General features: G+C 43.9%; 3 protein-coding genes and 2 non-coding genes across 7 annotated transcripts; 4 read left to right on the top strand and 1 right to left on the bottom strand.

The window, feature by feature from the left end:
* The first annotated feature begins 6 nt into the window (after positions 1-6).
* On the top strand, positions 7-6,354 carry LOC130374359 (microtubule-associated protein RP/EB family member 3-like). 3 transcript variants are annotated; one of them, XM_056581079.1, is made up of 8 exons: positions 7-219; positions 638-762; positions 873-1,018; positions 2,265-2,421; positions 2,566-2,607; positions 4,012-4,151; positions 4,313-4,465; positions 4,669-6,354. In XM_056581079.1, exons 2-8 carry the CDS (start codon positions 642-644, stop codon positions 4,732-4,734), a joined length of 825 nt encoding a protein of 274 aa, XP_056437054.1. In that variant the 5' UTR covers positions 7-219; positions 638-641; the 3' UTR covers positions 4,735-6,354. The 3 variants fall into 3 exon arrangements, with proteins under 3 accessions (XP_056437054.1, XP_056437055.1, XP_056437056.1); XM_056581080.1 differs by having other exon boundaries at positions 7-228; XM_056581081.1 differs by lacking the exon at positions 2,566-2,607.
* Positions 6,355-6,713: 359 nt separating this feature from the next.
* Positions 6,714-17,212, top strand: tmem214 (transmembrane protein 214). The gene is made up of 17 exons (XM_056581078.1): positions 6,714-6,966; positions 8,696-8,895; positions 9,179-9,329; positions 9,597-9,731; positions 9,829-9,911; positions 10,230-10,335; positions 11,080-11,161; positions 11,285-11,386; positions 11,532-11,673; positions 11,814-11,905; positions 12,036-12,084; positions 13,344-13,451; positions 14,037-14,154; positions 14,393-14,489; positions 14,725-14,893; positions 15,366-15,517; positions 15,773-17,212. Exons 1-17 carry the CDS (start codon positions 6,822-6,824, stop codon positions 15,897-15,899), a joined length of 2,058 nt encoding a protein of 685 aa, XP_056437053.1. The 5' UTR covers positions 6,714-6,821; the 3' UTR covers positions 15,900-17,212.
* Positions 17,213-18,005: 793 nt separating this feature from the next.
* On the top strand, positions 18,006-18,091 carry trnay-gua (transfer RNA tyrosine (anticodon GUA)). The gene is given in 2 exon segments: positions 18,006-18,042; positions 18,056-18,091. It is a non-coding gene; the product is annotated as a tRNA-Tyr (tRNA).
* Positions 18,092-18,388: 297 nt separating this feature from the next.
* On the top strand, positions 18,389-18,461 carry trnaa-agc (transfer RNA alanine (anticodon AGC)). The gene has a single exon. It is a non-coding gene; the product is annotated as a tRNA-Ala (tRNA).
* Positions 18,462-18,568: 107 nt separating this feature from the next.
* LOC130374525 (adenylate kinase 7-like) lies at positions 18,569-27,174 on the bottom strand. Its single transcript, XM_056581331.1, has 18 exons — positions 27,071-27,174; positions 26,802-26,972; positions 26,602-26,716; positions 26,024-26,115; positions 25,808-25,918; positions 25,377-25,460; positions 25,193-25,281; positions 25,012-25,102; positions 24,833-24,910; positions 24,270-24,419; positions 23,621-23,749; positions 23,008-23,116; positions 22,770-22,898; positions 22,601-22,666; positions 21,866-22,063; positions 21,329-21,546; positions 19,849-20,007; positions 18,569-19,134 (listed from the first exon to the last, which is right to left on the bottom strand). Exons 1-18 carry the CDS (start codon positions 27,152-27,154, stop codon positions 19,093-19,095), a joined length of 2,115 nt encoding a protein of 704 aa, XP_056437306.1. The 5' UTR covers positions 27,155-27,174; the 3' UTR covers positions 18,569-19,092.
* Positions 27,175-27,531: the final 357 nt, after the last annotated feature.

The following is a 27,531-nucleotide window of genomic DNA, read 5'->3' as shown; positions in this document are numbered from 1 at the left end:
GTTTTAGCAAGATACTCAATCATGAATGGCATGCAGTTAATTGGCCGTATACTAATTGGTGTTGGGGTCCAGAATTAATGCGTGATTATGAAAGCCTTTTATCCTGATTTACTGTAGTAGAATATACCATAATCTGTTGGTTTGTGTCTTTAGGTCGCTGTATCACGTGGACCAGCAAAGATCGGCTCTTGACCGATTTCTCCTACGATTACTTCGCAGGTGATACAAGTATGATTTAGTTATAACCAAACATTCCAAACAAATGTCTGTGTTATAAATTGTGAGTGGATTTCTGTTTTGGTTAGATAAGCAAATAGTGAAAACATTTTAATAATAATGTTGAAATGTAAGTAATTAAACATTAATTACAGGTTCAACAATGCTTTTAGCTCTCTTTATAAGGCCCAAATTAATATGAGTGCATTCTGAATTCAGCAAATGGAGAGTCAGCTTTACAAATTGAGAGGAGGGGCTGGCAATTATGTTACGTGATGACATTGAACACATACTGAATTTGGGTTACTTACAATATATCGTTGTTAATTTAGTAATCTAGACCAAATATCATTATCGTTATTATCATCCTAATTGTGGTTATTATTATTAATATATTGTTCCCATTTGTCTGACCATGCAGGAGTATGGCAGTGAATGTCCACTCGACTTCTATGACGATAGAAAACATGAGTCGCCATGATATGCTGGCCTGGGTCAATGATTCTCTTCAACTCACTTATACCAAAATTGAACAGCTAGGTTCAGGTAAACTACACACTTCATCCTATTCAATACCGAGCTACGATGATGTTATCAAATCTAGATATATTATGTTGGTGTTATCCGTTTTTTTTTATTAATTGTATTTTCTGCAGGTGCTGCTTATTGCCAGTTTATGGATATTCTGTTTCCTGGGTGCCTGTTGTTAAAAAAAATCAAGTTCAACGCTCGCCTGGAACATGAGTCCATCCAAAACTTCAAGGTCTTGCAGGCTGCATTCAAGAGAATGAATGTGGATAAGGTGTGTATGTTCGCACACACCCAAACAGTAGCCTTTTAAGCCGTTTACCTGATAGCCTCATTTTTTGTATCCCTTTATTTTACACAAAATGCAGTAGCGAGGTAGCCTGGTTTTGCCCGCCCGCGTACTTCCGATAAATGTTAATTTCCCTTCAGTACTACGTCTGGGTTTGCGATATATTCGCGGGTTTTCTACGGCCAAATTTTGTCGGTCCAATCAGCGAACAGAGAGAGTGGCTGAGAACATTGACGTTGAGGTCGTGCGCTAATTTGAGTTCTAGTCAAACGTTAGCCATTGGTTATTGTTGATCCAGAGTAGCACTGGGCTGATCCAATAGTTTTAAACCCCAACAGACACCCGCCTTCAAGTGAGTTAATGTTTGTCAATTGAGAGAGTCCAGACTCTGTACAAATGAAATGAAGTACGAGAGTCTGGTCGGACCAGGCTAGTAGTGAAGTATAAAATAACAAAAAAACGAAAGAAAATTAAGTCAGTCAACTTTAATTTAAGTAAGAAATAATTATCTTACTAACTACCCTAACCCTTACCTAAAATTAGACCCTGATCTAATGCTAAGGTAGCAAGTTTACATTACTTAAGCTTACATGACTTGCGACAATTTAATTAGAACGAAACTACATACCAGGAATAAACTTCAGCGAATTTAACATGAATGAAAAGTTAATCCATTACATTGTCTGTGAACATAAATTCTGCCTGAGTCACGTCAGATAGACTTTGATCAGCAATATTGCTGAAGAGATTAACTCCCCAGCTGACAACAAATCCCATGCTATTTCACAATGTCGTTAAAATGTCTTTTGTTATTGTTTTGATTGAGGGACCCCTAGTGGCAGAAATAACATACATACATGTACATACATTAAAGATTATAAAATGGTTGTTAAATGACCTGCCAGCTACAATCCCTGATTCATTATGTGTATGTATGCTTATTAATTATTAAGCTGTACATTCCTCAGATTTTCGTGAACGATCTGTTCCAAGAGATTAATGGTTAACCAAAGACCTTCTAGTGATCACAAGCCCTAACCCCCGAGGCGATCGCTGTCATGCAGTTCCAATTGTACCCCATTGAGGGACACAGATGCTGGTATTGACCACCCCTCTGATTCCAGGTTCAATTGGGTTATCAGAGAGCACCAGCACAATCAAATACAAGATGAAAACAATCACATTATTGATATTCATACATGCATGAAAAGGGATCCTCATATACCACCAGATCATCCCTGTGGAGAGGCTTGTGAAGGGCAAGTTCCAGGACAACTTTGAATTTGTCCAGTGGTTCAAGAAGTTCTTTGACGCAAACTACGATGGCAAGGACTACGACCCCCTGCAGATTCGGCAGGGCCATGATGCCACGCCCCCACCCAATCAAGGTTGGTGCAATGCCTGGCATGCTGGATGTTATTTTTTTTTATATACTCCCATTGTGACGGGAAAAAACCCATTCCAACGCTCTCTCATTTCAAAATGCAACCATACCCGTGCTCCTAACCCCCCCACCCTTCTCCTAACCCCAGGCGACATCTTTTCCCAAAAACCCAAACGAACCACTCGGCCAGGTAGCTGTTCACTCCGTCTGTCAGTGTGTGTGTGCGTGTGTGTGTGTGTGTGCGTGCGTGTGCGTGGGGGGGTGGTGTTGGTCAAATCTTTTCTCACCGTCTTGCTCTCTTTCTCACCCTGATCCCTGTTTTGCATGCCAACCCTTTACACATGAAATACGCGATAATTCCAATCATATATACTTCATGTGCCGGTAATTACGGGCACATGATGTATATGTGAGTGGGAGCTGGTATCGAAATGCCTGCAAATCTATTCCGGCAATTTCCCTGCAACAAATAAAAATGTCTACCCTTCACAAAATGCTTTCCAAAAAGTGAATTCAACAATTGATTTAATTGAAATGATTGAGCTTAATGGGAATTATTAATATAAAAACAGTCTAAAATAATTAGGTTGTACACCTCCTCTTATCACACCCTGCTAGACCTTAAGATGCCATTGTGCCGTGACTGAATATGTAAACACAAATGAATATGTAAACACAAATATGTAAACACAAATTTGCACGGGAAACCAATGCACGAGGACGCATACAGATAAGGTCTGGGGCTTGGGGATCGGATCACAATCAACAATCTGATCCATAACTGACCACTCAATTAAAACCATGTCTCGTGCTCTGAATGAAAATGTAATGAAATGAAAATAGCCATAACGCAGACTGGCATGTAATCATGAGTAGCGTTGAGCGCTCTTCTCCAAACCATAGTAAAGTTCGCTTCATATTCGTGATTGAATTCACATAGCCATTGACATTCTGTGTGAAAATAGTCTAATTAATATTTCATTAAACTAACTTAACCTTGACCCATCCGCTATTGTTCTTCTTGACACATACTATGCTTTCAAGTTTCAGGTCCGGGCGAATGATTATATTATTTTTAGCTATCGACTTGAAATGACATCCAGTTAGTGACCACTGATTTAGTCCATACTGTAAGAACATTTGATAAGAATCAAGAGTCTTACTTGATAATGTTTTTTCCCCCACCTCCAGAGATGGGCTAATGTGATTTTTGACTTGGCTTGGTTTTGATTGCAATAAAATGTTTTTGAAAGTCAGAAAAACTTTTTATTTTTAATGTGGCAGTGAACCCATAATCTAATTTGGATCTTCAACTTACTCATTCTTTCATCTTGTCATGATTGCCAAAAATAAAAGCCAAATGTTGGCGTAACACCTCCCCCTACCTTTCTAGAACATATATATAATTTTTCATAGTGTTTGGTTGATAACAGGGGGTTCACTTGCACATTAAAGAAATGGGAGTAGACTGATTAAAAGAGAATGCTGGCTTCCATATGCCAGCATGAAAGCACAGGCAAAAATAACTCCTGAAGTATTCCGATCACAGAAAACTTGACCATCAGATAACTGTGTGTGTGAACGTTTCCCCCAGGCCCAATGAGAACGTCTCCCCCGGTGCCCAAGACAGTCCCGCCCCCCCAAAGGCAGATCAACGCGATGCCCGCTCCTCGCAGGAGCGCCCATTCGGTCCGCAACGGAGGGGAAGCAGAGCTGGTGGAGCTCAACCAGCAGGTACCGTGCTTCCGCCGTGTCCTTTTCATGCGAGTTAAACTGAAAGGAAGACCCAACGTATCATCCCAACAGCCGTCCTCAAAAGGCTTTCTTCTGTTGTACTCCCTGCACCTTGGTTCCTGGTGTGCGTCTGCTGTCTCGCTCCCTGTCGGCCATGGTAGCTGCTGGACCTGAAGGTGACGGTAGACGGCCTGGAGAAGGAGAGGGACTTCTACTTTGGCAAGCTGCGGGATATTGAGCTCATCTGCCAGGAGAACGACAGCGAAAACAGCTCCACCCTCAGCAAGATTATGGATGTACTCTACGCCACAGAGGTAAAACGAACACCCAAAACATCAAGAATCTGTGTCTCGGACGGACAATGTACCTTCCAAACAACCAACTGTAATTGTGAATTATTTATGAATCACTGTTGTCATGCTCAGTTCAAGTTTGCTATACCATCTGTGAGATGGCTCCCTTGTTGATATGCGGTAGGTTGACCCCAGCTTGTCTTTCCTTACACCCACTTCTTCAGGACGGCTTTGCTCCGCCGGAGGACGAGGAGAATGAGGGTGCACAAGGAGACAACGAGGACTTCTGAACGCACCCACATCAGCAGCCCGTTTGCATCCCGAGTCAGACCCCCCCATCATCCGACCCACGCTCATGACTATCATAACACCCCTCCCAGCCCGCTCTTGTTTCTATTTTAAGGCCTCATCTCCCTCCTCCTTCAGTCTATGATCGCTCTTTGATACTCTCTACACTCCCGACAGTTGTCCATAAGCACTGCATTCTGACTCGCTGAAAAACACTAAATCTAGACCTGTCTCTAGGATAAAAGGGGACTTGGTGACTTTGGCGGCCTGTTTTCAGGCGAACCTCACATGCTCTATGTCCATGTCGAGGGTAGGACTGCTCGCACTGCTAGTTTAGCCTCCAGTGGGGGTGCTACACTACAGTGCATGCTGGCCTGCTTTTGTCTCTTTATTTAGGTCGATGTCGCTGAGCTTACAGGGTCCTGGCATTGGTAACACGTTTCCAGCAGTGCTTTCTATTCACCAACGTGTCACTTGCCTCCACCAGATACTGTAATTCACACATTGGAGCTGATTCTCTATATTTTTGGTCACCCGTTGGTTATACGATTATTACCATCACCATACAAGGGATGTTTTTTCTGGAAGGTGGCCCAGCACTGGTGGTCCCGCTACTACAACCTGCACTCGTAACATATCACTTGACACTATTTTACACACGTTCATATCGTAAAGAAATTCTGGCAAAGGTAAAGAGTCGACACTGAGTGATGATTATCCAAGCACCATGATTATCTTTAAATTAACTATTATTATTATTATTATTATTATTATTTATTGAGCCCTCCTGGATAATGATTAATTGATTTTTATTTATATTTATATGAAGAAGAAGGAAAAACATATTTATGTTTTTATTTATTCATGATGTTTTTGTAAACTGCCCTTAACAGTTTCCTTTTCGGAAAAAAACAGTATAAGTACTGACATGTAAATGTGGTTCTGGAGAGAGACATGGTGTTGCACAAACTGTAGCAGAGCAGAAAAAGGCGGTCCAGGATGTCAACATTAAGTGACTGGCTGACTGCTGCCACAGGAATACACAAAAAAAACGCTATTTTATATTTTTTAGATTGATTTTGAATCTGCATTTTGTTTGATTTTCATTGAATGGCATAAAGGCTATGTCTGATACATCTTATGTGAAGCATATTTTTTTAGAGGCGACCAGATCTGTCGAGCTTTGTACCAATATGAATTGTTTTTTGAAAACATGGCATTAAATAATTGTTACTACTTATACAGTACTAATGTTTGATGATGCTATTTATGTTGAACGATTTTAGCTGCTATCTCTTTTTGGTTGCGGTATTGATTTTTGGGGTTGAGTTTTGATACGTTGATCTGCGTTAAACCACATTGGCTGCCTGTAACTTAGTTGGTGTGGTTTGTTCTGATTGACAGCCAGACTGAGTCTTCTGGTTGATTGACATGATTCGGGCCAGTTGAGAGAACAGAACAACATCCTTCCCTCACTCACTAAGTCTATTTTGCTGTTTGTTACCATGATAGCCATGTGATCAACTTGCATCATTTGTATTTATTGGAGAAATACAATAAAAGTCTGAGGTTCCCAAGCCCAATAGGACCAAAGGATGTGGTGTCTCTTTTTCGATTGAAACAATGCAGTTATTACATTGCAAACACTATCAGCCATACTTGCTTGTATGATTTGTTCCTTATGATTAAAGCCAATATAACAGGCTCTATTTGGCCTAATTATATCTGGAATACGTGACTCAATTCAACAGCCAATACAAGAAGTGGCCAACATTTTAACATCTAGCGCCTCATTAAAAAGAAATCAGATCACATCTTTGGTTTCATCTAATGACGAATTGAGGTCAACATATTGCTTTGAAGACTTGTTAAACAACTAACGAGTATTGTAACCACGTCAATTATTGCACCACAGGCCCCTTCTAGACGGGGTTCACGATCAGTTTGACGTCATGTCGACAAGGAGACGTGGCAGGGGAGCGATTTAAATCGTCCACCCAATGCCCGAACGCCCATTATTTCTCACTAGGTAGAAAGAGACAGGAAGCCACGGAGGAATCCCTCACGAACACCCCGTTGACCCAGAACCATGGCTTCGAATAATGGCACAGTTGGAAAGTGGGAAGTGGTGAAGAAAGGAAAGAAAAACCCAAATTCGGGAGGAAAACCGGGTGATAAAAAATCCGGCGGTGGGGAGAGGAAAGTGTTGACCGAATCTAACCTATTCACTCGACGTAAGTGTACACGGCCCACCAGACAGTTAATTTGTGACCCACATAACCCGTTCTTAGCGATATATTGTTGTTCAGACTACCGAGGGACGGGCAAAGCTCGTTCAACTCAACTGAACCGACGGTCGTTGTTCAGCGTGCGAGCCTTCCTTATTGTAACAAAAAAGCGACAGCCTAACTGTCCAGCTGACTATCCTAGCTTAGCACACTAGCGTAGCGCTCTTGAATGAGCTCTGCTAGTTGTCCGACGTGCCTGTCTTCGCCTAGCCGAGCTTTTCATCCACAACCTTAAAGATCGGAATCCTATGACATTGGTAATAAGCCGTTAATACAAATGTATCATCACGGGTAACGCTTATGGTCGGTATATTGTTGTGGTTAGCTATTGTTCAGCAACTATCTGTCGGTCTGTCCAAGCCTCGTCAGATGTAACCGATACAACGTCATCGCGGCGAGTAATTGGCTACATTTCGGGAATCATGCTAACATACTTGTAACGAAATGGTATATCCCTTTCTCTGCTATGTCTTAGTTTTTTTTTTAAATAATAATTTGTATGTATGTTAATGTGTGTTTTTTATATAAGTTACGCCCAGTGGTGCCTTTGCAACTCTAATGGCTGTTGATCCATTTTATGGCAGCTGTCACCGGTGCTGAGTCTGCGTTTTGATATCATGATAATCCCCAGAAAATGAATGTTGGTTAGCCGTTCATCCTCAACAGATGCTAAATATATAGCTAGGTAGCATGCCTAATGTATGACTATGAGCTAACTGGGATGTCTTACTTTTACTAAATTCTTGTATTTACTTATCTATTTTGGAAGGTCAGTATGTAAAAGCACACATTTATGTATACCATGTCCGAAATTGTTCTTTAATGGCCTCAATGCGATAACATCAACGTCATCAAAGGGAGGGTATTGTAGAGAGGATGAACATGCATGCATTTCCAATCTGCATTGAAAGTTATGCAAACCTCAAGTTGAGGTCCTCAACCATACCACGTGTAAAGATAGCATCGTCACTTTTGATATGGATCACGACACTAGACTGCTTGTTGTTTGCTCGCTTCTGTTATCAGTGATTACGCAAGGACAAAGTCTATCTGAATTTAAAAATAGTAACAGTCAGTGCCGTCAGTATGTAAAATGCTGCAGAAAAGGAAAATGTATGAGAACGCCTAAATACTTAGTTTTTTATGTAAATACTAAATGTAAATTTGGGCTTCCCACTGGTTTGTAGTGTGCATTCCTTTGCATCCACCCTTGCACGGCCCATCAGCCTGACTGATAAGGTCAGAACATATTACCTAAAAAAATATTAAAAACATGCTGACTGCAGTTTACAAAACAATAATCACGCAGGGTGAATAGTGTATGGCAACAACACTGTAGAATTATCCTTAAGCAACTGGTTGCACCTGTCAGTGTGCAGGAGCAGGTGTACGCGACCACTGTGAGGTTGTTCACATTATAAATAGAGTCGAATCTGCTTCAGAAGCTCAAACTCCTGCAGGCTTTCCCATGTTTTGGCAGTTCTTAAAATGCTACTGTTGCTTAACTGTAGTCCTGTGTAAATTGTATAATAGTGCTTAGGGGAGCTTGAGGGGTTGTGGGAGTTGCAGTCTGAAAGACTCATGATCAGATTATTCTTTATTCCATCAGTGCACGACTGCACTGCTCACTAGAGTCCCTAATCGACTGCTGCTTACCGTTGGCTTTACCTTTCAGCGCCCCCGATCATCTCTGAGACCCTGTACGATAACTTTGAGAAGATGGCCAAGAAACAGAACAAGGAACAGATGCCTCCGCCGACCGCAGAGTCTCAGAACAAGAAGCCTCCCATGAGCAAGCCCAGCAAGAAGGCCAGTCCGCTGAACAGCCCCCAGCCGACCTCTGCCCACAAGAACCTGGAGGCCGCCTTCAAAACGGTGAGTCATGCATTATTGGCGGGATTACTAAGGGCTGGAATTCTCCATAAAACGGATCTAAAATTATCTTTTGCAGAATCCTTGCTCTAAACATAGATGTTGGTTATTTATTTGTACCCAGCCAGAGGGGCCGCACTGCCTCATGAAGTATCACATGCCTCATCGAAGTTCCGCTTCTGCATAATGGCCATCCTGTTTCAGTGCTCATTGTTGACCTTTGTTCACTCAGCTCACCCTCTTATTTGCTCTGGGCCCTTCTTGCTGTCCGTCTCTGCTCCATTAGCTGGATGTCTCGGAGCTGAAACAGCAGCTAGGTCGCAGCCAGGCTCTCTTCCCAGAAAGCCCCTCGGTGTGGGTCAAGGACCTGGCCGGATACCTCAACCACAAGCTGAATGTGCCCGAGAGCGAGCCCACCCTCAGCAACTATGCCCATGGTCAGTCTCCCCAAAGTCGTCTTGGGGGAACCTTTTTTTAGATTAAGGTTTAATAACAGAAACCTTTCCATATCCTGGCATCTTAGTACATCATATTACCATCCCAGTTAGAAACATTGTACATTTGGGTTTTTCTCATGCTCAAATAGGTTGAAGTTTTGCCTTGGGTGATTTCTTTTGTAATGCTAATTTACTCTGCTATGTTCCTTTTTCGATTTTGTTTGCTTCCACAAACATTGTTCACTATTCCTGTGTTTGTGTTTGCAGACTACCCCTACTGCCTCGCTGGAAAGGAGCTGAAGAGTGTGATGAAGGGGCTCATCGGCCGCTGCAGCGACGACCTGCCAGACTTCTTTGACCACTGTGTTTCCACCATGCTCAGGGAGCTAGACAGACAACCAGGTAGAGACTGATGCTCACCTGCAGTCTTATGTGTCTAGTGCTCTAGCGGTCAATCTCACAATGTTTCTCTCATGGGGTTTTCTTCACCTTCTCCCAGATGAGCCTTTGCATGGGTACAGAGTCTGCATCCAGGCAATCCTACAGGACAAGCCAAGAATAGCCACCCAAAGCCTGCCAGAGGTGCGTGTTTTATGTTGTTTGTGTGTGTGAATGTGTTGCTTGACTTAATTCTGTCTGGCGCTCTACCCTTGATCTGCCCCTTGTCCTTATCCCCGTCTACAACCATTCATATAACCTCCGTTACATGGTCAAGTTCCTGGGTAGAGCCTGTAATCACAGTGCACTTCTCAAGGGCTGCCCGGGGGGTCTGTGTTCCGACGGGATTGTGTAATTGTGCCTGCCGTCAGCCCGCACACCATCATTTTCCTTTTGTATTTCAAATGTATGATTATCCTCACGTAACCACGAGGGCCCTTTTCCTCCCCCTCCCTCTTTCAGTACCTGGAGCTGCTCCGGTCGGTACAGAACCGCCCGGCCAAGTGTCTGACCATCATGTGGGCTCTGGGCCAGGCGGGCTTCTATGACCTCAGCCAGGGATTGCGAGGTGACTTTCCCCCCCCCCCCCCCCCCCATCCCCCTTATACAGCTGCGAGTGACTAGAGCATGAGACACAAAAGCTTTGCAACATACAAGTGTGGATAGATTAAATGCAGACAATTCCTATGCAGGACAATCCTTATTATTGATCCAGTTTGGTGTCACACTGGCTTGCTCTGTGTTGGGTTATGGGTTAAAGAGGCCAGATGGACTCCAGCCATCTGTAAGCTGCAATCAGAGACTCCGCTACTGGAAGGGGAAATAAATAGAATTATGCAGGCTTTCAGGGTCTCAATACAGTCTTTAGCAAGCCTCCAGCGGGGAGGTGTGTGAATTGTGGTCGCTGATGATTGTTCGATTAGAGGAAATGGTTGCATGTGGCTGCACCGTGCCTCAGGACAGATATCCTGTGTGCACATTGGCACGAGGACGTTCATGTGGCGGTTATTCTGATGTACCGTGTTTGTCACGCTTAGGAAAGATTATTCCTCTTGTTTCGTTTTTTCTTGTGGAAGAAAATGCCTGCAGGCTAATTGCAGTAGGATATTTTTATTCTTGATATGTTTTATCTTGCCCTTTTTTTATCTTTAATCTCCCTTCCTTCCGTGTCTTCCTGTTGTTATCATGGGGGCATGGGTTTTTAAGTGCTGCTTTAATAATGCATGGGCCAGTACCCGGAGGCTGTGGTGAAACGCATCCTCCTACACAGATGTCCTTCATGGTGATAATAACCATGTTATTTGTGTTTCAGTGTGGCTGGGCATTATGCTCCCTGTGCTCGGAGTCAAGTCGCTCTCCTCCTACGCCCTCGCCTATCTGCAGAGACTCCTCATGTAAGCCTGTGTACTGTCTGTGTGTGTGTCGCCATTAATGCATTCCTGGAAAATACAGCAGTAGTATAACTTGAGTTGATAATGTGACGTGGTTCTATTCACTGCTGTGTTTATTGTCTCCAGGCTTCATGCAAACCTCACCAAGGGATTTGGAATCATGGGCCCTAAAGAGTTCTTCCCTTTGCTGGACTTCGCCTTCATGCCCAAGAATGCCTTGTCATCGAGGTGGGTACAACACAAACCCATCGATGCAAATCTGTGGTTTGATTTGCATTGATGGCCTGAGGTGTGCGTGTCCTTTAGTTTATTTTGCGTGTTTATTTTTGTGTCCATGTTGTGTCATCATCCTACTCTTGTTGTCCTATCCCAGCCTGCAGGACCAGCTGCGGCGCCTGTACCCACGCCTCAAGGTGCTGGCCTTCGGCGCCAAGCCAGAGAGCACGCTGCACACGTACCTGCCCTCCTTCCTGTCCAGGGCCACGCCCCACTGCCCCGACGACATGAAGAGAGAGGTGAGGGAGTCACTCACTCACTTAGTTACTTGCTAACTTACTTACTCGACACCAGAAACTGCTTCTTTAGTTTTAGTGGTCACTCTGCTAACGTTGACGACAGCTAATGTCTCTCTCTTTGTCCGTCTGTCTCTCCCCAGCTGCTGAGCAGTATGACGGAGTGCTTGTGCGTGGATGTGCAGTCTCTAGGCGTGTGGAGGCAGCTGTACACCAAACACCTACCCCAGTCCAGGTGAGTCCGATTTGGGTGAATGGAGTGTATAAAAACAGGCTCACACTATGTTGGATTATGTTGAGTCGCATTTTCGTTATTGTTGAGGTATAATAACTAGTGTGGTGTTCTTCTCTCAATCCTTCTGCAGCCTTCTCTTAAACCATTTGCTGAGGTCTTGGAAGGCTTTGCCACCAAAGGTAAATTATTTTGAGTCCAAAGGAAAGCTTCTATTGTTTAGAGAAATGTGTGGTTGGTTAGGGTGTTGACTGATCCATAATGGCTTAAGTGCTGTGCCGTGTTCCAATATCCATACTATCCGTACTTACTAGCCTAACTGTACGTTCACACCAAAAGTTGCAAAAGATGCAAAATCGCCAAATAGCTCAAAACGCAACGCTGTCCAAAATATTTATCACTCTTGCGTTTCCTCGCGTATGTTTACTGGGACCCACGCCGACGAGAGACATCTACATTCCGATTGGCTGGAGGTCATTTATAGCTGAAACGCTACTAGCTCATTTGCATAGAGTTGAGCTGTTTTCAACTTTCATTTACAGCTTTACAGCTTTAAACCTATCGCTGAAGCGTTTTATCGCTCCAATCGCTTTATCGCTTTATCCCATGTCTAATAGAAAGTGAATGAGAAGTTATCGCTCAAAACGCTTTACAGCTTTTGGTGTGAACGCACAGTAAGTTTAAGTACGTAGGGCGTTCCGATTCAGATCGGGGGAAAATAAGTATACTGAAAGGACCCGGATGGTGTACTCAAAACGGTCAAAGTGTGGATCGCCATACACTTTTCGTACTCAACGAAAAGTGAGTACGAAAAGTACGAAAAAAAAAAGTACGAAAAGTACGAAAACTTTTTATAGCAACGTAGCGGAAGAGGGCGGAGCCAGGCTGAGCCAAAGTCGGCGGATTTTCCACATAGCCTGCATTAATAGTCATTTTGTAGTTTTTATAGCTTTTTATAGCAGCTAGGCATAAAGAATTCACCGTTCAAAGCGGGATGTTTATTGCGGGGGAGGCGGCTGCATTCGTGATCGTAATTTCCGGTTAGTGCACCACGGAGTATTCGATTTGGAACAACACTGACATCTGAAAATTAGCGCACTTAGTGAGTGCGGATAGAGTACTTCGTTTAAGTGTACTCATGGAAGTATGGATATTGGAACACGGCACAAGACTTGGCATAAAAGCTAAATGACTAAATAGTCAAATTAAAATAAAATACTACTTTGTCAGTGATGAATGTTGTTTAAGTAAACCTCATGGTCAGTGACTACTAGTGTGTAACTACTCAGTGGTATGGTTGTGTACTGTAAGTTTACTCCATAGTCAGTGATTACTAATGTTTGAATACACTACATAGTCATGGATGATGGTTGTATAACTATACTCCATAGCCAGTGATTCCCAGTGTGTAACTATTCAGTGGTATGGTTGTGTTGCGTAGCTTCAGAGGAACCTCCAGGAGACCATCCAGTCGTTCCGGGTGACCAACGATGAGATGAGGGACACCATCGAATCCCAGGAGCTCCAGGAGTGCAACGCACTGTGTCAAGTAAGCCTGCTGGAACCAGCTCTCACTCTCTGACGGGTACTTTTAACATACTTTTAACGCTACATATCTGTGGCCTTAGACTGATTTATAAATACAATGCAATAATAAGCAATCAGTGTTTAATTGGGGCAAAAGGCAATGGCCGCAGAGTCAAGGCGAAGCCCTGCTGGGTTGGATCACATCGTGTTGTCATTGATTTTAGTCTCCCTAATCAGAATTTAATCCATGTCTAAAGTCGGATGGCAGACTGTCTGGGTCCACTAGTTCAATTTCCCTTTGCTTCATGTTTGTTCTGACCATTCATGTTAGCTGGAGGCAGGGATCGCCAAGCACGTAATTGGCCAGCACAAACCTGGCCAGTGTTGAGTGTCTATGGGTTCAAATCAACACATGTAGACGGACTAATGTAGAAGTACTTATTGAATTCCTCTGCTGAAGCTTCATCCACTCGCGTAAATGAGTTGGTATTCTTTGTTAAACCAGACACCAGGCATAACCAGGTGTCTGGTGTGCAGCCCTGGCTCGGTGCCGCCATTGACCTCTGAATGCATTGGGCTGACTGGTGTGTCTCCTGCGGTGTGGCAGAACCTGCAGGTGAAGATGCGTAGTGGTGGGTTCCCCTGGTCCAGGCTGCTCATGGTGCTGTTGGTGTTCGTCGCTGGCTTCATGGCTCAGGACATCCGGTCCCACGGATCCTTCACAGGTTGGTGTCCGCCGCACTGGGAGAGTCTCCGCGGTCCTCACTGATGCCCATGTACCCTGTTCACCTAGTGGCCATGTTGGTTCCCTCTTGGTTCTAAACGCTGCCTGCAGGATATTATTTATTATATGCTGCTTATCAATGCAGCATCCCAACATAAACAATCCATCATTGCATTGACGCATATAGGCATGCACAGCACTATGAAAATTATTTTTTTTTTGTTTTGTTTTTTTCAAAGACTCCACGACGGCGCGGTATTTACACAGCTCTGGGGTGGCTGGTGTGTCGCAGCAGGCATGGGGCAAGGTGACCGTCTATACCAAACAGGGCTTCAGGTACACACCGGATATACATATTTGATATGCATTTTCACTGTGTTAACCCAACCACAAAGATGCATTATGTCAATTATATTTATCATATATATTGATCCTATTTGAATATAATGAGCACACTGGGATCTGTCATAATGCTCAACATTTATCAACAAGTTAGGTAATATAAAACAAAAGTCCATCATCATCATCATCACAAAACGTAATGCATGCGTGCGTTTGTGTGTTTTATCAGCTGGCTGGAGACGAACATGCCCTTCTACTACTCTGAGAGCGTGCGTGTGCTGGGACCCCTGATGGAGCAGGGCCTGGAGAAGGCCAAGGCCGCGGCGGTCCTCATCGCCGAGAACACCAACCGCCTCGTCCTGTGGGTCGGGGAGAAGGCGCCCCTGCTGCTGGACTGGGTGAGGCCCCCTTCAGAACGCACCCTCTCGGTTCACCTTCAGCTCACCAGGTTTTTGTCAGTCGATGGCATTGATCTCTAGCGTATCCGCTGACAGCCAGACGGAAAGGAAAAGGGTCAAAATCGAGGGCTGTCTGCAGAATCTTAAAGCAACGTTAAAGCGAAAAAGAATATAAATATAATTGTTAGAAGATTAATAGGAATATGCTCAGAAGGATTTTCTCCTTGCAGAATTATGTCTTTGCTTTTCTACTGACTGGATTCAGCATGAGAGGCGAGAGTGTCACTCAGCTATCTTATCGGATTGGCTGACGAATGGCGTCCCGGCCGAATGACTGATTATCATTGCGAAACTCAAAGGTTGAGCATCTGGATGGTCTCACAGGTCTACTCTCCTGTGGCCAGCCGATTATGCAATGCCAAGTGGCACAGAGCCAAAACGTTGTGTGTTTGTTGGTCCTCCCCCGGCGCAGGTGATCACCAACACACCAGACAGCGTGTTCCAGGCTCTGGCCTACCTGAAGGAGCTCCTGCTGCTCCTCTATCACGACGTCATCCTACCTGCCCTGGCCTTCACTGCCCAGCTGCTGCAGCGCACCTGGAACGGCCTGCGGGACTCTTGCAAGTCAGTAACCCGGAATAAATCAATTCATATATACGTACCCACACACGTACACACACACACGTACACTTATTAAGCCACGTAGACAGACAGACAGACCAGCTTCTAAAGCAATCACATATTTTCATAGTGCTGTGTGAGAGAGTCCCTCGCATTGTTCAGAACACCTCCCTTGTAGTAGTGCCTCTAAACAATGGTAACAATGTGTGCCGTTTTGTTGACTTTAAGTCCTGTATTTGTGTGCGTGTCCACCCACAGCGGGGAGGTCTCGGTGTCGTGTCTACAGGGCCACGCCTTGTCCTTCACCAACTCCACCTGGCTCCTCCTCCAGCACACCACCTCCGCCATCAAGACCTGGGCCCAGGAGCTGCTGCCGCCTGCATGATGCACACACTCTGCCCTGCACACGCGTACATAAACACACACAACCCCTCCCCCCCTTCACAGGCATATGAAGACAAACTACGCCTGTCATTGGGGCTGCGTTATGCGCTCCTGATCTGAGCTGGTTGAACATGGAGGACCCCACCACGTCTGGGCGGAACAGACTTTCCCTCTTTAATGACTTCTACTCTCTCCTTTTTTCTAATCCTGCATGCTATTTATAGTTGTTATTTTTTACCAGCTCTTTTCTTAATGTTTCGATGCGGAAGTCAATCCCCCCTCCTACCCATGGATTTTCTACACTTACATTTCCAGCCCGACCACACTTAACCTTGAGGCAATACATTTACACAGTGAAATTATATTTGTTCTTAGGTTAATTTCTACAAGAAGGAGAAAAAGTATTTATAGATATGGAGCGTGTGCTGCGTGATCGGTCGTGTGAGAGAGAACACATTGGAAAATACCATGTCTCCGTCCATCTGAAACATTTCTGTGTATGGATCTGGAGTCAAATGGTTGAGTCCAGAGTTTGGTCCCCTATACTTCATCTTGTATTCATCGATGTTTTTTATGTACGTGTGCCTGCGTTTGTGTGTGTGCGTGTGTGTATGAGATGTAAAACAACCTTCTCAACCCCCCATTGCATGGACTTCAAAGATGCAGATGATGAAATACTTTATTGAGCCAGAAGGAAGTAAGCGGCTGATTGCTGTTCACTTGACAGATGGTACGATATTCTTGTGGTTGTACGTTCATTTTCAAACCCTGTCTACCTGTCTTGAGTTGTGCTGTGACCCCTGGGCGAAGTTCAGAAAGGGTAATAGTGTACCATGTCTCTTTAACTGAACGACCTGTATTAAAATGTAGAATTAACCCTGTAGCTACTACTGCTAACTTCAATGAAACATAACGATAGTCCACACCCTTCGCTCACTGGAAGCCAGGCATGAATGAGATCAGAAGAGCAGCGACTGTGAATTGTGTTGTCCAAAGTAAAGGCTGATGTTCTCTGTTAGTGTGTGTATAAATGTGTGTGTGCATGTTGACATGGGGTAATTCGTTTGCCCCATGATATCCTCATTCGAAAGTGTTAGATTATAATAACAGACTATTCTTCTACCTTGGGCTTTGGTGACATTACAATAGGTGGTGTCCTGCTGGTAAAACTGAGGGAAATAATTTCGTAACGCTCACCCCGAAGTAGAAAATGGAAGATTAGAAGGACACGGCAATTTATGTTACATTTTAATGTAAATGATTTATAATAAAATATTCAAACAAATGTTTGTTTGAATGTAGCGTTTTGTCACAAGGCTCTCTCGATGCTGATAACTCATCTTAATATACTTATTTCATGTTAAGGCTAAAATCACATTTTGGTATTCATGCGAATCGCCTGTAAATCCAATCCGATTTTGGCTTGTCCATAATAATTATTTTCGTCAGCCTATGAGGGTTTGAGAGTGGGTTCCGTTAATAAGGACGCTCTGTGACGCCACTACATTGCCGTCCCGAGGGGGGGCAATAGGGATAATGCGATGCAGTGTGCTAAAGGCTACTCATTCAGGTGAGAAATAACTCGATGTCCAAGTAAGTGTGCCTACAGTGGATAGCATGAGCTGCATTGCTGGAAAGGTTGTCCAATGTCCATACATGCGTGAGGACTGAGGAGGTATCCTAATGGATGTGATGTGGGGCCATATAGCATTCCTTACTATATGAGGTTCGCTATAGGGGCCTTTCTGATGAAGTGCCCTCATATAGCATTCCTTACTATATGAGGTTCCCTATGGGGGCCTTTCTGATGAAGTGCCCTCATATTACGCTCCCGAGAAGGTACGACAACGTGTCCTTGCAAAGCAGAGAAAGCAATCCCAATGAAGAAATCCACATGAGGTGCCCTGCTGTCTCTCCTTAAGTGGGTGCCGGGAGGACAGTCTGGGGAGCTGGAAAAATACTTTGAACATGTTTAAAGGTTTGCAGTTCCTTGGGTTTTTTTCATCATTGTTTTTGTGCCACAAACTCGATTTACTACTTTTAGCCACCTAATAGTTGTATGTATTTGTTGTTTAAATACTCATGTTGGATTGCTACTGTCAGCGCCCCTTCGATAGCTCAGTTGGTAGAGCGGAGGACTGTAGTGGATACATGGGAATCCTTAGGTCACTGGTTCAATTCCGGTTCGAAGGAGGTTGAATTTTTTTTGTATTGCTTTTTTAGACCAATTCTACACAGATATTCACATTCACTTCACATTCTTATATGTGGATCGATTAATTCATAATACAATTATATGGACTTGAATTAGCTCGATAGTTTACTTAAATGTTAAGCTTGGCTCCAATGCAACGCATGTCTTACACGTTTACCCTTACATGTTTTACACCAGTACATTTGAATACAAGTTTGCATTCATCTATGCATTCATTTAAATTTAGACACTATAATTCAACTTTATATTCGAGTCATTATTACATCGGGAGCCGTGGGGGATTAGCTCAGATGGTAGAGCGCTCGCTTAGCATGCGAGAAGTAGCGGGATCGATGCCCGCATCCTCCAGTCTTTTTATTTTCCTATGATTATTTGGAGTCTCTACTTTGAGTTAAATAATATCTTTGAAGCCTACATACCCTTATCAAAACAACATTATTACCAAGAAACGGCACATTAAAACAACGGTAATGAACAACAACGTTACGGTTTGCAAGCTATCGGCAATGTCAACACCAACGGATCCCGAAACAACGTGATTGGTTAAAATTAAGCCCCAGGTAAGAAACCTGATTGGCTAATGTTGGGCTTACTTTGGGCTTACTTTGGCGGAACCTGCAGAACACAGCGAGAAGTAGCGGGATCGATGCCCGCAACCACAAGTCTCTATATTTTCCTATGATTATTTGACGTCTTTACTTTGAGTTAAATAATATCTTTGATCCATAGTAGAAACAACAGCAACATTCTGGAAAGTATGACTGAGAGCTAAATGGTCACAAACAAGGAAAAAAACGTCTGTGGGCGATATGACGGGAGATGCAGTGGAACTTGTTGCATATTTATTATGTCAATGGTACCGTTTTTATGTTAACAAAGTTCAATATACTATTTTTTTTCCCATTAATAGCAGGATAAAATCCCACAAAATAAATAGCAAAACATTTTTGTTGCTGGATTTCTCCCAGAATGGTTTCCTTTACGTTGAGTCTTCTGTCACGTTCTGCAGAAGATGCTCCGCCTTCAAAATAGCAACATGGGTAGAAAGCATGTGAAGCGAAAACGATTAAGGTGATCCAGTCAGCTAGGGTTAGGGTGCAAGATGTTTTATCAGGTCCTTACACTTGGGGTTTTATATTGAAAGGCCTTATATTCTTATGCAAGTTTAGGTTTATGGTTGACCAAAAACATTTGTAGGCATATCTAGCTACAAATGAATAATACATACACATGTAAGCTGTGTCCCAAAGAGCAGACTGTATACTAGGACCTCCTAGAACAGTACTACCAAGGACCCCCATTAAGTTCCATTAACTTCTTTCTATAGTCAATTAAAGGACAACCAGCTTTGTTTATCTATGTGTTAAATTCAGTGTCTGTGATGCATGCCATTGAGCTGGACCTTCATCTCTCTCTGTTCCCTGAGCCGGGCGGAGAAGGTAGCCGGTCTTAACAATGTTCAGAATGTCATTCGTTATAATATGACAGATTCATCAAAAATTTGTATTTTGTGATGTCTGGTTGGTGGTGCTGTCCCTGTCCCTCCCATTTCTGTAATTCTCTCTTCATATATTCTGCATCTCTACTTATTTCTGTGTCTTTACACAAAACAAACGTGGGATAATCTCCAAGCTATTCCTGAATTTTGCTCGCTCTGGTTCTATGACTTTGGTACTATCTACTCTCTGACTTTTTGCGCAGCATTACAAAAACAATGTTTGAATCTAAGACGTACCAAATAGTCGATGGGGTCCTCTGGTTTCTGAGCGCTGCAGTCGAGCATGGCCTGGCTGAGGGAAGGCATGACGTACTTCATCAGGTAGTTCCTCAGAGGCAGCGAGCGCGCCTCCATCAGCTCACGCTCCTGTCTCTTCACCTCCTCCCGGTTCCTCTTCTAAGGAACAGATGTAGGACATCACTTTAGGCTGAGGAGTTCTGGCCACTGTGTTCAACTTAGCGGCGTAGAATCCTGGTATAATGGCAGAAAGGTCTTTCGTGAAGGCCCTGCTGAGCGTTGTTTTAACTGATTGAGTCTTCTTGAAACATTTGCCACACATTTTATTCAAATGTAAGTAGGAGGTGGTGGAGTTTGTTATATTATGCTCCGAGAATATATATAGCAAATAATTGGATCAGAGTTCTCAATTAGACTTGAAATAATCATATTGGATCATGTATGTCTGCATGACCGCACTGCATCTAGGGGGCGGCATTGAGTTACAGTCCTAGCAGAACCTTCGGGGAAATGTAGGAAGCTGCCTGTGTTCTCTGGCTGGTTCATTGGTTCAGAACACTACCTTCTCATTGCTTCAGAACGCTCTCCCTACTCATTGGTTCAGAGCGCTCTCCCTACTCATTGCTTCAGAACGCTCTCCCTACTCATTGGTTCAGAGCGCTCTCCCTACTCATTGGTTCAGAACACTCTCCCTACTCATTGGTTCAGAGCGCTCTCCCTACTCATTGGTTCAGAGCGCTCTCCCTACTCATTGGTTCAGAGCGCTCTCCCTACTCATTGGTTCAGAGCGTTCTCCCTACTCATTGGTTCAGAGCGCTCTCCCTACTCATTGGTTCAGAGCGCTCTCCCTACTCATTGCTTCAGAACGCTCTCCCTACTCATTGGTTCAGAGCGCTCTCCCTACTCATTGGTTCAGAACACTCTCCCTACTCATTGGTTCAGAGCGCTCTCCCTACTCATTGGTTCAGAGCGCTCTCCCTACTCATTGGTTCAGAGCGCTCTCCCTACTCATTGGTTCAGAGCGTTCTCCCTACTCATTGGTTCAGAGCGCTCTCCCTACTCATTGCTTCAGAACGCTCTCCCTACTCATTGGTTCAGAGCGCTCTCCCTACTCATTGGTTCAGAGCGCTCTCCCTACTCATTGGTTCAGAGCGTTCTCCCTACTCATTGGTTCAGAGCGCTCTCCCTACTCATTGCTTCAGAACGCTCTCCCTACTCATTGGTTCAGAACGCTCTCCCTACTCATTGGTTCAGAACACTCTCCCTACTCATTGGTTCAGAGCGCTCTCCCTACTCATTGGTTCAGAGCGCTCTCCCTACTCATTGCTTCAGAACACTCTCCCTACTCATTGCTTCAGAACACTCTCCCTACTCATTGGTTCAGAGCGCTCTCCCTACTCATTGGTTCGGATCAACCTACCTTCTTATTGGTTCAGAGCGCTCTCCCTTCTCATTGGTGCAGACCCTTCCCTCTGCTTACCCACTCCTCGTGCTTTGCGGCCATCTCCCCCAGCTCCACCTCGTCCCTGCGCCTCTTCTCCACGGCCCCCAGGGCCCGTGCCTCCAGCTGGGCTGCCGCTAGGCGGCGGGCCATCTCCGCCAGCTCCTCCTCGCTGGGGCCGTAGTTCTTAGGCTCGCCCACCGCCTCCGTTATCATCTTCAGCACCGCCTCGCTCTCAGGGTCATCGAAGGTCACCTCTGTTTAACAGTTACATCGCGACCGTTCTTTGAGGTATGTTTTTTCCGGTTATAATACATGATTATTATGCGAATGTTATGGAAGAATATTATTTTTACTATTTCCATTTATTCATTCATGGATCTTCCGTGTGCATGGGTTCAATCCATGCTTGCCTTTCCTTATCTCAGTTATCTGTTGTATTGTAGGAAACTGATAACTGACATTTTACCAATGCAGTAAAATGTCGAATGAGCTGAAAGCAATGTTTGTCTGACGTTTTGTGTCATATGGCCCTCATCCATTCCCATATAGCAGTGCCCATCTGCGGGTCCTCACCGATGTGCACAGGGTGGATCTCCTGTTCGTCAAAGTAGTCCCAGAGGGTCTCCTCCAGGCTGGTGGTCAGCCGGTACTGGGCCAGGCGGGGCACAAACGCCTCGCGAGTGTACCCCGCCTCCTCCGCCGCGCCCTGCGGCAGGGACTGCGCTCTCTCCGACAGGAACGTGTCCGATGCGTCCAGGACGAAAACATGTTCTATGAAGAAAGGTTGAAAAAATGTGAGCTCTGGGTAACACAGCAGTGTGTGTGTGTGTGTGTGTGTGTGTGTGTGTGTGTGTGTGTGTGTGTGTGTGTGTGTGTGTGTGTGTGTGTGTGTGTGTGTGTGTGTGTGTGTGTGTGTGTGTGTGGATTTAAAGGAAAGGCATATATTCCATGTTCATTACATCTTCATAGGTAAATGCATACCTATGTGTTGAGAAACCCATTGAAACACATCCCGTTTTTCGTTCTATTCCTCAGGTGGTTATATTTTCTGTCAATGTGTCACGTAACATTCTCTACAACCAAAGAAAGTGCTCCATGTAAACACAGGCATCGAACACATGGACACATGTTTGGCAACAAGGCCTTGTGACCAACTGTACATCTGAACCTGTGCTAGTCTCCCATCAGGTGGATACGATTCTACAGTTATATACTCTAAGATCATTGTGTATATATGTACTCAGTGCCAGGGGGTAGATGTCTGCATGTGTCTGAGCAAGCTTTAGGCGAGAGGGGCAGTTCGTCAACCTGGGGTGATTCTCTTGTTGCACCCAGGGATTTTGGACCTCCCTTCCTCTCCATCGGAGTCCTCATCTAAGCAGGATCAAAAATACAACATGGACTAGAATTAGATAGAGTAGATACGACCTCACAGTAAGACAAACATATACATGTTGATTTATCATTTAGAACCTACCAAGGAAGATCATCTTGGCTTGCTCATAGGTCTCAGGGAAGCCGTCCAAGACAAACCCTTGATGGGCACAGGGCTTGGAGTTTAACTTTTCTTGTAGAATTGGGATCATGAGGTGGTCAGCCAATACACCTATAAGACGAAAGTTGAAAGGAGTTTGATTCAGCATACGCATTAACCAGACGTTTGTGTTGCGTGTAAAATGCTTTCTTCTGTCCTCCTTTTGCACTGAACGGCTGACCTTGGTCCATCACCAAGCTCTCCTGAATGGCCTCCAGTTGTTCCTGTGTCACCGCCTGCATATCTTCACCACTGTTTTCAGGCTGGTCAACAGCACTCAATATCTCCTCCTGCAGTACACAAGTCATGATTTGGTCCTTTTGTTTAAAGTAAAAAAAGAACGAGGTTGAATAAGAATGGATGTGTCATATGTGGCAATTTAGCTAATAGTAGTACTTATCATTGTTATTATTAATGATGATTAAGAATTATTATTAGGAATGATGATAATAATATTCCTTTATAGACCTATATTTATATTCATTTTTATGTGTCTCCTAACGATAAATGAATAGCAGTGGTAGTAATAGTAGTAGCAGTATGATATATGATATATATGATATATTCACATAAAAAGCACATTGTTCCACACTTCAGCTGCAGCCTTGCGTTTGCACTAGAGGGGGCCGAAGTCAATCTCCTGTTACTTGTGTCACTGACTCACCACAAGTGGCAGACACAGGTGTATCTAATGAAGCTAACGATGGGCACAGGCTCCAGACCATAATGATCTGTTTTCCTCCCTACTCTGCACCTCTGGGATGAAGGCCTATCCCAACCTTGATCAAACCTACAAGTTGCTGGATCTTCTCCCTGATGAGCTGTTCCACCTTGATGTGGTGCAGCTTGTAGTAGTCGCACAGCTTCTGGGCGACGGTGGATTTACCCACGGCTGGAGGTCCAGTGAGGAAGATTCGAATTGGCTGGAGAAAGGCCCAAAAATTATAATTACATTAAAGTTGGGTGAATGATTCAGGGATGTTTTTCCGATTTTCGTTACCATGGCAAGGTTAAAACCAATATCCCAAAGGAATATCAAACTTTACTGCCAGAGAATGGGAAAACAGATTCTGTCTGTACATTTTCTCATGTGTATGTTTGAGGAAGAATAATTGATGGCTACAGTGGCAATGCAAACTACCATAACACCTCAAATAGAGAGGAGGGAAACATCTCTAGGTTAAGAGGAATGCATACAAATGTATTTGCCCTTTATCAGTATCAATGTCTGTGAAATGTTTATTTCATTTGTATCTCATTTTATATTATGATCACGGTTAATATTTCCATGACATGTTTGTCGTTATGTGGGGTGGGAAAATAAAATTAGATCACAATCACAGACAAGAATCACAGAAAATGTCCTAAAGTTGAGATGGATGGAGCTTATTGGAACCCGCTCTATATTGAGGTCCAGGGCCCTAGGCGTCAGTGGGCGCTCACCAGGAGCTGCCTGAAGTGCTTGTACTCGCTCACGATACGCTCCATGTTCTCCACCATGCCGCTCTCAGACGTCCAGCGGACGTTGAAGAGGTCCTTCAGCAGGGGGGCCTCCATCCCCTGGTCCACGCTCAGGCACTCCAGCTCCTCTGGCTGGACACGTGTGTGTGTGTGTGTGTGTGTGTGTGTGTGTGTGTATGGGGGGGGGGGGGGGGGGCTCTGATTACTTACATAATGTCAGGCCAGTGTTTTTATGTTTGTAACATCATTAGTGCAGATTTTAACGAGTTCATTGTTTCTGATGAGTTGCAGTAGATATTGTTATCTGGGAAATGGGTTGCGTCGGATAAGATTGTGTTATTGATTGAGTCTCATGGGTCTCATGTTCCTTTGACGACAGTGCGTATGAGAACCATTAGGACTCAATCAAATCCCAATCCAATCAAAACAAAGGTGGAGAGCCAAAATGACTGACGGCAGCTTTTAAAAACATTTGAAATAAAACCAAAAAATGTAACAGCACTGCAATTATTATAATATTTTTAAGGTATTCAACCTCCACTTACCTCCAAGGCACGCATGAGTATGGCTTCCTCTTTGGGTAACCTTTGGATTTTGCCTGGCCCAAGTGTCTCACTGATCATCTGCAGGGATAATGGTTCACCAATGAGTGTTTTCCTGTTTCCTTGCTATCCCCCATTGACATTGCCAGTATGCTTATTTATTGGTATTTAAAGAGGTTCACCATGACAATTTCTTCCAGTGTGTTCTTTGAGTCATCCACAGCCAGGATGTAGTGGCTCTTTGGCTTGTGGTCAATGGTGTTTTGAATCACACTGTTCATAAAAGATGTTCATATGTCTATAAAAATATGTTTGGCATTATTGTGTAATGTGGATACTGGGAGGGAAAGCAATACAAATCACCTTGCAAGGTCGTTTATATGTATGATGGGAACTTGGTTGAGGCCGGGGCCAAAGAGTGGCAATTTATCAAGGGGCATGGACCAAGACGCCTATCACAAAAATAATAAGACATTAGGATGAGGAACATAATGGTTAGAAACATTGGTTATAAATGACCATAGAGTTTTTCAAAGTAAAGTGCTACCTTGAAGAAGTAATGGAAGATGTTCTCTCCTCGGCCGTACTGAAGGCCGCTGGCCACTGCGTATCCGCTGAGCTTCGACTTCTTCTGCAAAGTAAAACTAAAATGATTGGACACTGAAACCACCAATGCTGATTGGAATTGGTTCCAATTGAAACGCTCCACCAAGATGGAATACCATTCTTCTGTATCTTTTGAAGTCTATAAAAAGCACGCCAATTCAGTGTTACATTGGTATTGTCAATATATAAATGGGATAAATATAAATGGGATCGTACTCAACACTTCCATCCATTTTGTAAATCACCCAGAATTGTTGTTGTGTTTCACAGCATTTCAGTGCAACCCTATTTTGATTTGGGCTACCAAGGACTAATCCTAATGCTGGTTTAAATGACCGTTGAACCATCTCTGCGCTCTCTTCCCTTACTTACTTCCCTGCCCAGTTTGAGCACAAGTTTCTCCAGGGTGTTGTGATCTTTGAAGCTGGGGTGTGGCCTTCTCCTACGGTAGTCTTCATCCGTTAGATGGGCGTCCGGATCGTCCTATGGAGAAGAGACAACTATACAATACATCCATGTAGATGACCATATCTACGTATGCTGACTTTATGCAACTCTTTAAAGCACACTTCAGGCATGAACTCTGACCTTGGGTGGCTTGGTCAAGGCCCATGTCATCACTGATGACACTAGGATGAATAATTTCTGGGACCGGAAGCTCCCCATCTTGCTGTGAAGTTCTGTTGTTGAGGTGAATATGATTATTGATTGCCTGATTATTATTGGTTATTGGTGTTTGATTGGTTCACCTATTCCCTCATTGCTTAAACCCTATATAGCGTACACTCATACAGCATACTAGGGAACAAGTAAGGCAGGTCATAAGGGGGATTTAGACAATAATTGTGTGCCGGATATTGAATGCTTATGCAGAAATATACTCGTTTGCATAACTAACCTGTAGGCCTACCTGTCGACCTACTATTGAATCAGTCAACTTAAACGATAACTGATATGAAAGGAAATAAATGAGCCCCTTTAATACATCCATCTAGATCAGTTGAACACTTTGACGGTGTATTATGGGTAAAGTAGTGAACTAGGGAACCAGAGTCGTACACTCAAATTGTGTACAGCACTGCAAAATGGTGATGCACAAGTTAATGTCTCAATAAGTAGTACATTCTCTTTCACTTAATCAACATAAACACTTAACGTTTCCATGCCTGTTAATGCCCAGGTGGCCTCTTCCACTTGGTCGCTGGCTGTGCTCTCTGAGATGTTGTACACCACCACGTCACATTGTAGGAGGTGTCCCAGCAACTCGCCGCGACTTGGTGACTGTCAGACACACACAGATCATCATCTTATAATAGCATTGAGAGCCAATATGTATACAACTGTTACTCGTCCGTTTGATACTTACGGGATATGCATGTTGGAGAAAGCTTAACTTCTCCTTACTGGAAGCGGATACGGTTCCCACTATTTTGAAGGTCCCGAACTCGGCTGTCTGCCCTTCGGAGGACTGAGAGGAAGGCTCCTCCTCGGGCTCGGCCTCCTCGGAGGACTCGCCGGCTACGCAGGTGGACAGATACTGTTGGGTGGTACACACAGAGTTAACCGAGTGGGACTGCGACTTAAAGTAGGCGATACGTGCCTGAAATGACGGTAATAAATGGCTTGGGTGATTACCTTAGCGATAAACTTTGAAGAATATTTGTCAACGTTGTTGATAAAAATTCGTTTGGACAAAACTTGCTCAACTTCTTCCCCCATTTTTGTTCTTGTTGCTAGGATCCTAGACGACGCTAAGCGGTTGCTATGCTAACGTCCCTTCAGCCAATCAAATGGTCTGGATCTGGACTCATCCAAACGGCAGTTGCTTCAATTTTACAAACAATATATAACCATTAAGAAATGTGTTTTTTAATATGCATTAGTATTTAAACATCGTTTTTCATAGTATTACTCAGCCAAGATTATACTACACTACCAAATAACTACCATTATTTTTGTTGTTCCAATATATTAATTATTGTAATATACATGTATATGGATGGAACAGGCTGCCTCACATCACATTTACTGCAACTTTTCTTCAACATTACAGTATATTACTTATTGTAGACCTCTTTCTGTCGGTCTGTGTCACC

This window comes from Gadus chalcogrammus, chromosome 21, assembly GCF_026213295.1.
Source record: "Gadus chalcogrammus isolate NIFS_2021 chromosome 21, NIFS_Gcha_1.0, whole genome shotgun sequence".
Taxonomy (NCBI): domain Eukaryota; kingdom Metazoa; phylum Chordata; class Actinopteri; order Gadiformes; family Gadidae; genus Gadus; species Gadus chalcogrammus.
This window is presented reverse-complemented; position numbering and strand designations above follow the sequence as displayed.

Bases quoted from the DNA above. Each gene is read 5' to 3' on its own strand.
- LOC130374359 (XM_056581079.1), top strand. From the start codon at position 642: ATGGCAGTGAATGTCCACTCGACTTCTATGACGATAGAAAACATGAGT. The intron at 2,608-4,011 runs GTAGCTGTTCAC...CGTTTCCCCCAG, and splicing joins CAAACGAACCACTCGGCCAG to GCCCAATGAGAACGTCTCCC. The intron at 4,152-4,312 runs GTACCGTGCTTC...CGGCCATGGTAG, and splicing joins TGGTGGAGCTCAACCAGCAG to CTGCTGGACCTGAAGGTGAC.
- tmem214 (XM_056581078.1), top strand. From the start codon at position 6,822: ATGGCTTCGAATAATGGCACAGTTGGAAAGTGGGAAGTGGTGAAGAAA. The intron at 11,674-11,813 runs GTGAGGGAGTCA...GTCTCTCCCCAG, and splicing joins CCGACGACATGAAGAGAGAG to CTGCTGAGCAGTATGACGGA. The intron at 14,894-15,365 runs GTGAGGCCCCCT...CCCCCGGCGCAG, and splicing joins CGCCCCTGCTGCTGGACTGG to GTGATCACCAACACACCAGA.
- LOC130374525 (XM_056581331.1), bottom strand. From the start codon at position 27,154: ATGGGGGAAGAAGTTGAGCAAGTTTTGTCCAAACGAATTTTTATCAAC. The intron at 22,899-23,007 runs GTCAGCCGTTCA...TTCGTCTTATAG, and splicing joins GAGCTTGGTGATGGACCAAG to GTGTATTGGCTGACCACCTC. The intron at 20,008-21,328 runs GTAAGCAGAGGG...TCTGTTCCTTAG, and splicing joins CCGCAAAGCACGAGGAGTGG to AAGAGGAACCGGGAGGAGGT.